We start from the raw sequence: 10433 nt of genomic DNA, 5'->3' as shown, positions 1-10433 counted from the left end.
CCTTCCAACCAGAGCACGCACCCATCACTGAGCACTCAGCCCGTGCTGGACGCCGCATGTCACTCTGCGCTATGCAGTAGGGACTGGGGGGGACCTGCCGCTGCTCTGACAGAAGAGGAAACCCAGGGCACCCGGGGGGCTCAGTTGGTTAAGCTTTGGACTTCGGCTCAGGTCACGATCTCTCCGTCTGTGAGTCTGAGCTGCGCGTGGGGCTCTGTGCTGACAACTCAGAGCCTGGAGCTGCTTCGGATTCTGTGTCTCCCTCTCTCTCTGCCCCTCCCCCGCTTGCACTCAATCTCTCTCTCAAAAACAAATAAACACTTTAAAAAATTAAAATTAAAAAAAAATGGAGAAGAGAAAACCCAGACCCAAAGAGACTGAACAAGCTGCCCGCGTAAGCAGTGCCTGGGGGCGATCGGCATGTCCCACCTCCCGACTCCAAACCTGCCTCCGTCTACACCCGGGTTCCACCACATACTAGTCCCGCCACCCTGTCTTCATCTGCGGAGTGGAGAGACCACCGATGCCAAAGCCCCCAGCCCCTAGGCGGGTCGTGAGAGCTTTAAGTGAATCAACACACACCAAGGCCGCACCGGGCACTTGTCCGCCCTCTGTAACATCAGCTCTTACCTGGTTAGCGCTTAGCTAGCATCGCCTATTTGGGGGCTGGCCAATGAGGCCTTGATGGTGCTTTCTAGCCTCTTCGTCATCTTAGGCTGCCTTACAAAATACCACAGCCTGGGCGTGCAAATCGTGGACATGTATTTCTCACAGTTTTGGACGCTGGGGGTCAAGGTGTCGGTGGCCCGGTTCCCGTGAGGCCTTTCTTGCCGGCTTGTGGTCTTGCCACGTTCTCACGTGAGGAGAGAGCAAGCTTTCTGGTGCCTCTTTGCTTTTTTTAAAATAAGGGCGCTAATCGCATTGGACCAGGACCCCACCCTCATGACCTCCTGTGGCCCTAATTACTTATTCCAAGTACAGTCACTGTGGGGACTAGGGCTTCCTTCAACGTGTGAGTCTGTGGGGGACACGGTTCACTCCACTGGCGGCCTTCTTCAGGTTCCCTCTGTAGAATGCGAGACAACGTGTCTCTTTAAGCCTGGCGCCTCACTTTCCCAAAGCTGTCCTCCCTCGGCCACTCCTCCCAGCAGTGAATAAACGTTAGATTACCTGACTTGAATCAAACGTGCTCAGGAGCGCCTGGGTGGCTCAGTAGGTTAAGCGTCCAACTTCGGCTCAGGTCATGATCTCACGGTTCGTGGGTTCGAGCCCCGCGTCGGGCTCTGTGTTGACAGCTCAGAGCCTGGAGCCTGCTTCAGATTCTGTGTCTCCGTTTCTTTCTGACCCTCCCCTGCTCATGCTTCTCTCTCTCAGAAATAAATAAAAAACATTAAAAAAGAAAATGTGCCCAAAGGTGTTATTTGAGGCTCCCGTCCTGCCCTGAGGCTGGCTTTGGGCAGATGCTGGCACATGTCCATCTCACCCCACGTGGCTGAAGGCTGACAGAAGGTGCCAGATGGGCTCAGGGAAGGCGGTGCCCTTCGTAAGTGGCACTGCACGGTACACGGAGTCACTAACACGAGGGCCGGTAGTGAAGTCACCACGATCTCCAGCAGGGGTCCAGGGCCACCTCCTTTCAGGGCCACCTCAGGGCCGGATGAGGGGTGCACCTGTAGGGGAGCCCCTCTCCTGGGTGGCACACTTCTCCCCCTTCCTGGGGGCCAGGCCTTGGATGAAGGGTCGGGACTCCTCACTGGCCCTTCTGCTCGGCTCTCCATCCTTTTCCCCAGGAGGAGACCCGACGTCCCAGGGCGTGACCGGCCCTCTGCCACGTTCCCTCATCCAGCAGGCCGAGGAGGGCTTTGCAAGCCAGAAACCATCATTCCTGGCAGATGCCTCTCTCCCCTCACGGCCCCCCCACTCCCGGACACCCCAAACCACCGACGGCACTGCTGAGCCTTGTTTGTTCAGTAGATGCGCCACGAAGTACGAAATCAGGGCCAACAGGAAGGTGTGTTGCCGGAACAGGGAAGAGGGTGGTGTGGGCACGCCAGGCGGCCCCTCTGTCTCTCTCTCTAAATATTTACATATCTTCGTACAAAACGTCAACATTGTACATGGATCTCTGAGCGCACGCTAATCATAAGGTGACTTCAAGGTACAGATTCGTCTCTTACCACACCTGCAAGGTACACAAAGTCTCAAAGTCTCACCTCACCGACAGCCGATTCATTACAGCGGATGCCCTGAACAAGGCAGGGTCAAGGTGCTCCTATTGTGCACAGCCCAAAGTGCAGCCCAAAACTTAACAATAGCCTACTGCTGACCAGCAGCCTTCCTGACAACAGAAAGTCACATAACATGTATTTTGAAGGTTATATGTATTACTTACTGTATTCTTACAATAAAGTAAGTGAGGGAGAAGAAAATGTTATTACGGAAACCATAAGAGAAAATACACTTACAGTACTGTACTGCCTTTATCCAAAAAAGCCTATGTTGGGGCGCCTGGGCGGCTCAGTCGGTTATGCATCTGACTTCGGCTCAGGTCATGATCTCACAGTTTATGGATTCGAGCCCCGCATCGGGCTCTGTGCTGACAGCTCAGAGCCTGGAGCCTGCTTCTGATTCTGTGTCTCCCTCTCTCTCTGCCCCTCCCTGCTCATGCTCTCTTTCTCTCTGTCTCTCTCTCTCAAAAATAAACATTAAAAAAAACNTTGCTCTGAGGGTTAAACGCCATGCAAGCGCCCGACACCACCGTCCCTGGGCATGGCGGGTGCTTACGGTATGGGAGCTGTCGCTGTACTCAGAAGGGACTTTCTCACTTCTGGCTGCAGGGATCTCGGTGCATGACCCAACTTTGGCCCTTGCTAATAAAGAGGCCTTAGTCAAACAAAACGTGGACATCGAGGAAGGATACCTCTGGAGGGAGCAGCAAGGCCTGTGCGCGGGCTCAGGCTGCCCAGGGAGCAGCGACAAGCCCAGCCGGTCTGGAACAGACGTCCGAGGGCAGGCGCAGTGCACTGAGTGTCCAGCTGGCCGCGGGCGCTCACGGAGGGCTCTGGATGCCAGCCCACCGCCTAGCACCTGGTTCTGTGCTCTCGGGGGAGTCTCTGAAGGAGCTGCCACACTGCCCTCCCCCACCCCCCCAAGCAGGGTGGCAGCACGAGCGGGAACCCGCAGGATGGCCTCCTGTGTAGGACAGTGGACGCTCCAAAGAGGCCCTTGGAGTTGTGTTTAGCAGCCAAGGGGCCAATCCACAGTGCTCAGCTTTCCTTTCGTGCCTGCACTGCCCGCCGACTGTGAGTGCTCATCCTTCCCTGCAGGTGGTACCGGGAACGAAGCCCTTTCCGTTGTCCACACCCCAGCTGGGCCCTCGGAGCCCCGAATTGCCAAGATGCCCCTTCCGGCCGCCCTGCCTGGGTCTGCCCGAGCCAGCGGTCCCTTGGGTTTGATCGACAGTGAAAGGCATCCCAGGCTAGAAGAGCCTTCCTCTCTGCTCGAAACAGCCTGAAAGCCGATAGATAGGTGACAGATTGATAGATGACAGGTAGGTAGATGGACAGGTATCAAGCTGGGCCCCACTCCAGGCCAACAGAACTAGAATGCGTGTAGGTGGGCTCCCACCAGATTGCTTTCACCCTCTTCCAAGTAATCCCAATGTTCACACAGGAATGAGGACAGCTGTTCTAGGGGCTTCCAGACCACGTCCAGATCACCACCAAACCGGAAACATTGTACAGATTTACAGCGGAGAGATGGAGTGTCTCACTACCAGCCGGTGGTCGCAGAATCTCCAGGACTAGGAAGGAATAGTCTCTAACTTCTCTCCTGTAGGAAGGCATGACCATGATCTATGGTTCGTGAGTTCAAGCCCCGCGTCAGGTTCTGCGCTGATAGCCCAGAGCCTGGAGCCTGCTTCTCTCTCTCTCTCTGCCCCTGCCCTGCTCACACTCTGTCTCTCTGTCTCTCTCTCTCAAAAATAAACGTTAAAAAAAAATTTTTTTTAAAGAAGGCATGACTAGCCTATTAACACTGAGCCCCAAGTGTTAATGGCTTTAGCGCACAGCTTCAGTTAGAATCCAAGGGTTCTAGAAGTACATGAACCATTTCGATAAACTCTTTCCAACACCTTCACTCCCTGGAGTCTCAAATCCAAGTAAAAGCATTATCCAAATACTCAGTACCAGTTTATTGAACCCCTACAATTTCCCTCCCCCATTGCTGGTGCATAAACCATATGTATCTGTTTTCATTCAGAGTTTACAGTGGGGGCAGGGAGCAGTCACCAAATAACATACAAATAAATGTTGCAGGTTAGGTTAAACTTTAAAATAATGGGTTTTTTCCCCTTTCCTCCCTGAATTGCCAGACTCCACCAAATCTAGCTTGAAGATGCAGCTTTCAGTGTGCCCTAACTGCGTGTTTAGGGCCTCACTTTGGTCTGAAGCCAGATTACCCCAGCCCCAAGCACAGCTCAATCCCCTACCAGCTGGGTGACCTTGAACGAGTTTATTAACCTCTCTGTGCTTCAGTTTCCTCATTTGTAACATAAGAACTATAATAATCTAATTTACATGTACCTAAGCTGTTATGAGGAGTAAAGAATGAAGAAAATCATAAAAAATTCAATAGTTTTCTCCATATGACTCTCTGGTGGATGGGCACCTGGGCGGCTCGGCTGAGCATCCGACTTCAGCTCCGGTCATGATCCCATGGCTCATGGGTTCAAGCCCCACATCGGACTTGCTGCTGTCAGCTTGGAACCCACTTTGAATCTTCTGTCCTTCTTTCTCTGTCCCCCCCCCTACTCATGCACTCTCTCCCAAAAATAAACCTTAAAAGAAAACTTTGGTAGATATTATTCCTAGATATTTGAATTTTGTGTTACTGTAAGTGAAAATTTAATTTTTTTATTTTCTTGCAAGTTATGGATTTGTGCAAATACAACTTATTTTGGTGTACTGGGTTTTAGCCAGTTATAAGCTCTTATTAAGGTTAATAGTTTATAGATTCTTTTCACTTATCTATGTATATAGATACTCACCTGTGAGTAATGACTCTCTTGTTCCTTCTTTTCTGACCCTCATACCTTCTTTTTGCCATGCGTTGCTGTCCTGGCTAGAACACCCATCATACTGCTGGATAAAAGCATAAGGTGGACCCCTTTTTGTTTCTGATCTGAGCAAACACTGCAATATGCCACCATCGAGTATAATTTGCTATAAGCTTTTTTTTTTTTTTTGGCAGATAATCTTTATCAAATTAAGAAATTTCCTTTTTCGGGGCCCCTTGGGTGGCTCAATCTATTAAGCATCTGACTTCAGTTCAGGTCGTGATCTCAACACTCGAGGGTCTGAGCCCCGTAACGGGCTCTATGCTGACAGCTCAGAGTCGGGAGCCTGCCTCAGATTCTCTGTCTCCCTTCTGTCTGCCCCTCCCCCACTCACACTCTTGTATTCTTGTAGTTATATATTTTAATTGAATTTTCAATATTTTGGCAAAAAGTTGCTTGAAATGTGTATATATATGTGTGTGTATATATATATATATATACACACACATATATATTTTTTGTCTGTAGCAGCATTTGTAGTTATGTCACTTTCTTCATTTCCGAGATTGGCTACTGTGACTTCCTTTTTTTAACTGATAAATTACACCATGGGCTGGTCAATTTTGTTAGTTTTGTTAAACAATTTTTGGTTTCCTGTTTGGGATCTACTATATGTAGCTACTGAACTAATTTCTTATTTTCCTATCCTATTTGTACCTCCTTTAAATTCCCAGCCTTTCCTTTATCACATACCCATGTATGCCTTCACATTTCTAAGCACTGATTTACCTTTGTCCTACAACGTTTTTTAAATTTGTTTTAATGTTTAATTTTGAGAGAGAGAGAGACAGAGTGTGAATGGGGGAGACGCAGAGTGAGAGGAGACACAGAATCTGAAGCAGGATCCAGGCTCTAAGATGTCAGCACAGAGCCCAGTGCAGGGCTGGAACTCACCGAGATCATGACCTGAGGGGAAGTCGCTTAACCGACTGAGTCCCCCAGGCGCCCCTGTCCTACAAGTTTTGATGTGTGGTACTTTCTTCTACTTTAGCTCAAAGTATTTATTGTTCTTTGACACATGCGTTGTTTAGGGGCATAATGCTTGTGTTTTGAATATGTAAGAATTTCTCATTGTAAAAACTTGCTTCTAGTATGAAAGCAATAAAAGGTTTTTGAAAGTAAAGTATGGTCAGAGAACATGTTCTGTATAATCTCAGGACATTTAACTTGGTTTAGATTTGCTCTAGGCTTAATATATGCTCGCTTTTGTAAACGTTCTGTGTATGCCTGATCAGGATGATTATATACTGTAGTCCTCTGATGCAGTGCTCTATATAGTCATCAATCAAGCTGATCTCATTAGTTGGCTTCTTCAAATCTAGATCCTTCCTGATTTGTTATATCAATTTCTGAAAAAGGTATGCTAAAAACTCCCAAATATGATTATAAATTTGGATGTTTTCCCTCTTAGCTCTTTAAATGCTGGGGCCAGTAGAGGGGAAATGAAATGATTAAAAACAAAACCCACAACATTGTCGATTAAAAACAAGGCAGGAATGGGGCGCCTGGGTGGCTTAGTCGGTTAAGCGTCCGACTTTCGCTTAGGTCATGGTCTCGCGGTTCGTGGGTTCGAGCCCCGTGTCGGGCTCTGTGCTGACTGCCAGCTCAGAGCCTGGAGCCTGTTTCAGAGTCTGTGTCTCCCTCTCTCTCTGACCCTCCCCTGCTCATGCTGTCTCTCTCTCTCTCTCTCCTAGAAATAAATAAAAAATATTAAAAAAAAAAAAAGGCAGGAAAAAAGGGGGAAAACCCAGAACAAATGAGGTAAACAAAAACATAAAATAAGATGGTTATATTCAAACCTAAATCTATCATACTTCTATTACAGACAAATGGATGAAAAGCTCCAAGAAAATAACAGAAATTGGCAAGCTGGATTAAAAAATAAAAATCCAGGGCACCTGGGTGGCTCAGTTTGGCATTGTTTCTGCCCCTCCCTCACATCCAAGCTTTCTCTCGCGGTCTCTCAAAATAAAATATAAACATTTTACAAAATCCAACCGTGGGCTCTTACAGAAGCCACATGTAAAACAGAAAGACACAAAAACTCCGAGAGTAAAGTCTGGTGTGCCAGTGTGCCAAGCTCTTCCAGGGTGGTGACATCAGGGGATGCGAGAGGCACCCACCCCAGTGGGGAGGGGACCCTTCCATTCGACGCCCAGGCCGCCCTGGAGGCTGCAGGGGATTCATTCCCTTAGGTTGGCAGGTTAAGCCCCTTCCCTCTTTCCTGCCTTACGGTGGCCTCAGGCCTGCGGCAGCAACAGAGGAAACGCTTGGAGCCGACCCCCCCACCCACCGCAATGAGCTCCGGGTGGGGGCGGTTTGCACTCAGGTCAGCCAGAACTAGATTCTTCTCTAGTTCTCCCCCACCCCGTGCCCTCCCCCGATCCCTGGAATCCTTGAGTTCAAAAAGACCCCTCGGTTCCTTTTGCCAGAGACCATGTTTCCTCGTGCAGTAGGCGGAGACGCACATGTGCTGAACTGCACACCGATTTTTCACGAACGCATTGATCCCCGGTGTTTCAGGAAACTGTAAAAGGAAGGGGTTTGTGCTCGCGCGGCGGTGGGCCTGTGGGACAGACACACAAATTAGGGAGCATCTTATCGTTCATTTTATTACTCATTTTCCACATTAAAAAAAAAAAAGCCTTGAACTTTCTGTATGATCGGATTGGATCTGGACCGCGGAGACCGGGCTTGCCCTGAGCGTTGTGTCTGTGGCGCAGGTGAAGGCTGCGGCTCCGCCAAGGGCAGGCAGCAAAGTGCAAGGTCATTTACGCCCTCTGGCTGGTCTGTTCCTTCAAGCTTGCTTCGGAGGGTCTGTGTGACGGCTGATGCTGATAAGGTCCACAAATGCCGTACAGAGGTGGGTGCAGAGCACTTCCGTGGCCGCTGCTGAGAAGGGAGCCAGGGGATTGGAGGCCAGTGTGCAGGGCAGAGGGAGGGCTGAGCAGGGGAGCACAGATCTCTCCTCATACTGACCGCACCCCCTGCCCCTCTCCCCTCATCCCTGTCCTACCATTTCTTCTGGCTCTGAGCCTGCCCAGCATCACTCACTGCAGGCCTGAAAAAGACTCCTCTTCCTGAGGCCTCTGAGTGGAAAGCCTAGGACTTTCCTGTCCCTATTCTCTTACTGAGTACGGCTAGACGTGAAGACACTGTACCAAACACCCTGCTTACGTGATCCTATAGACCTTAGCTTCCGCAACAGTCATCTTGGGACTTACTCCAGTCCTGACAACATTTAACACTGTCAGCACCACCCCCTCTCCCTTCTGTCCCCCATCGGCAGCCTGCTGCTCCCAGAGGGGACCCAAGAGCACAAGCCAGGCCCCGCATGTGTCCCCAGTGACCCTGACCAGGCATCGCTTGGTCACAGCCATCGGGGCACAGCCCCTTTTGGGCCCCAAGTGGCTTGGGCCTGGGCACTGGCACCTGTTCCTGGCAGCCACGGCGACCACGCCAGCCCATGCTGGGCAGCCTTTCCTGGGCATCAAGTGCAGAGAGTTCCCGAAAAGTCTTCAAATCTAGTAATGACTAAAGTGGGAACAGAGGCTAGGGAAAAAGAGCTGACCCTGGGGGGTGACAGGCAAGCCTCTCCATACACGACCGAATGCCACCTGAGGAGTGGGGCCTGGAGCCGGCCACGGAGGCCTGGAGGCACCGCAGTCATGCTCTCCTCCAAGGACAAATTCAGGAAGAGTCTGGTGGATGTGTTACGGTTTCAACTGTGCCCCCCAAATTCATGCTGTCTTAACTCCCAGTACCTAAGAATGCGACCTTATTTGGAGACAGGGTTTGAAAGAGGTGATCAAGTCACGGTGAGGGCATTCGCGTGGGCCTGGTCCTACACGGCTGCCGCCCTCACACGAGGGAAATCTGGAGATGTGTGTCCAGAGAGAAAGCCACGGACGGGCCAGGAGAGCCCCGCGGCCGACCCTCCTCGCTGCCTCAGTAGGCACTGATTCTGCCGACACCCCGACCTTGGACTCTGGCCTCTACACTGTAAACGTCTGGCGTTTGAGCTGCCCGGTGACCGTGAGCCGCTCTTCAAAGAAGTCTTGTGGGAATTCGGTCCCACAGCTGGTTCTCCGGCAGACCGAGGACTCTCCGGAAGCGTGGAGAGGCAGGAGCTGAGCCGACTGCATACCCGCACTGGTAACATAACCGAGGGCAGTGCTGGTCCAGCCCCGCTGGGCCCCTCCCCCAGGAGCCGAGGGCCCTTCCCCCAGCACCCCTATTTCTCTAACGTCAGACTCCACATGGGCAAACGCAGGTGAAACCGTGGGGGTTTGGTTCTCTCCAAACGAAACTGATGCTCTATTGACCAAGAAAGCAGGAGCCAAGCCCAGCTTAGTGCTGAGATCGGGAAGGGCGGGTGCCTGGAAGAGGGGCCCTCGGCCGTCCGTGCAGGGCGTGTCCACTTGTGAGCACGCGCGCCTCCCCCCTGCGTGCCGGGACAGATCCAGTGGGAAGGACGAGACTGGGAAGCAACATCTGAGTAAACCTGAGCCAAGGCGGCCACGGGCGTGGCTGAGAAAGGCACCCCAAACAGCGGCCTCCCCGAGCAAGCAGCATCCTGGAGTCCGGGGCGAGGGGGCCCAGGGCAGAGGCCGCAGCCCCTCACGGCCCAGAGGCGGGGAAGGCTGGGCTGGAGCAGGGTGAGGGGGCAGGACAGCGCCGGGGGGACGTGGCCAGGGTCAGGCCACCTTCAGCAGGGCTGAGCTGATGAAGAAGGTGGCTAGGGGTCTCCCACCTCAGGGCCCTACATCCCGCACCCCACAGTTCCTCCTCCAGGGCCCTCTGGACCCCTGCCGTCAGGCCGCCGGGGTCCTTGGGCTGGCCCCGGGTCCCGGGGGGCACAGCTGCCACACACAGCGGCTCCGCGTCCGCACTGGCTGTAGGACGAGCCACCTGCGGGGGTACGGCGACAGGCACTGAGGAGCTGGGGGCGCTCTGCAGCCCCCCGGCGTGTCCCAGGGAGGCATGCACAGCACGGCAGCCGCAAGCTGAGGAGAGGGGCTGCTGGGAAGGGCTGGAGTCCTGCCCAGAAGGTTCTGCCGTGGGGGCATCCGGAGGCAGCTGAGGCGCCGGGCGGAATCTCCTGCAGGAGAGGCCTGGGGCGTCCCCGGCCCTGCAGCCTTCTGCCTGACCGCGCAGGATCTTTGGTTTCGGCCTGGCGGGGCCCTTCTGCCTCCCATAGGGCAGGTGTCTGTGAGCAGGGCCGCTGACCCAGCGAGGTCCCCGGGACAGGGCCCACGGCCAGGAAGCCTGGCACTTCGGCCCAGGGCCCCGAGGCCGCCTCCCCACCCCATCCACC

At 52.8% G+C, this 10433-nt stretch overlaps 1 protein-coding gene across 1 annotated transcript in view; it reads right to left on the bottom strand.

Moving 5' to 3' along the window:
- Positions 1–7728: 7728 nt before the first annotated feature.
- The window catches only part of KRABD3 (KRAB domain containing 3), a 24378-nt gene continuing 21673 nt past the window's right edge, over positions 7729–10433 (bottom strand). Inside the window, exon 19 of the mRNA XM_077778009.1 lies at positions 7729–10433. Within this exon, the coding sequence (XP_077634135.1) occupies positions 9737–10433 (697 nt within the window). The 3' untranslated portion in view covers positions 7729–9736.

Source organism: Crocuta crocuta, unplaced genomic scaffold (genome assembly GCF_008692635.1).
Source record: "Crocuta crocuta isolate KB4526 unplaced genomic scaffold, BGI_CrCroc_1.0 scaffold128, whole genome shotgun sequence".
Classification (NCBI taxonomy): domain Eukaryota; kingdom Metazoa; phylum Chordata; class Mammalia; order Carnivora; family Hyaenidae; genus Crocuta; species Crocuta crocuta.
Note: the sequence above shows the minus strand (reverse complement) of the source record. Positions and strands in the feature narration are given on the sequence as shown.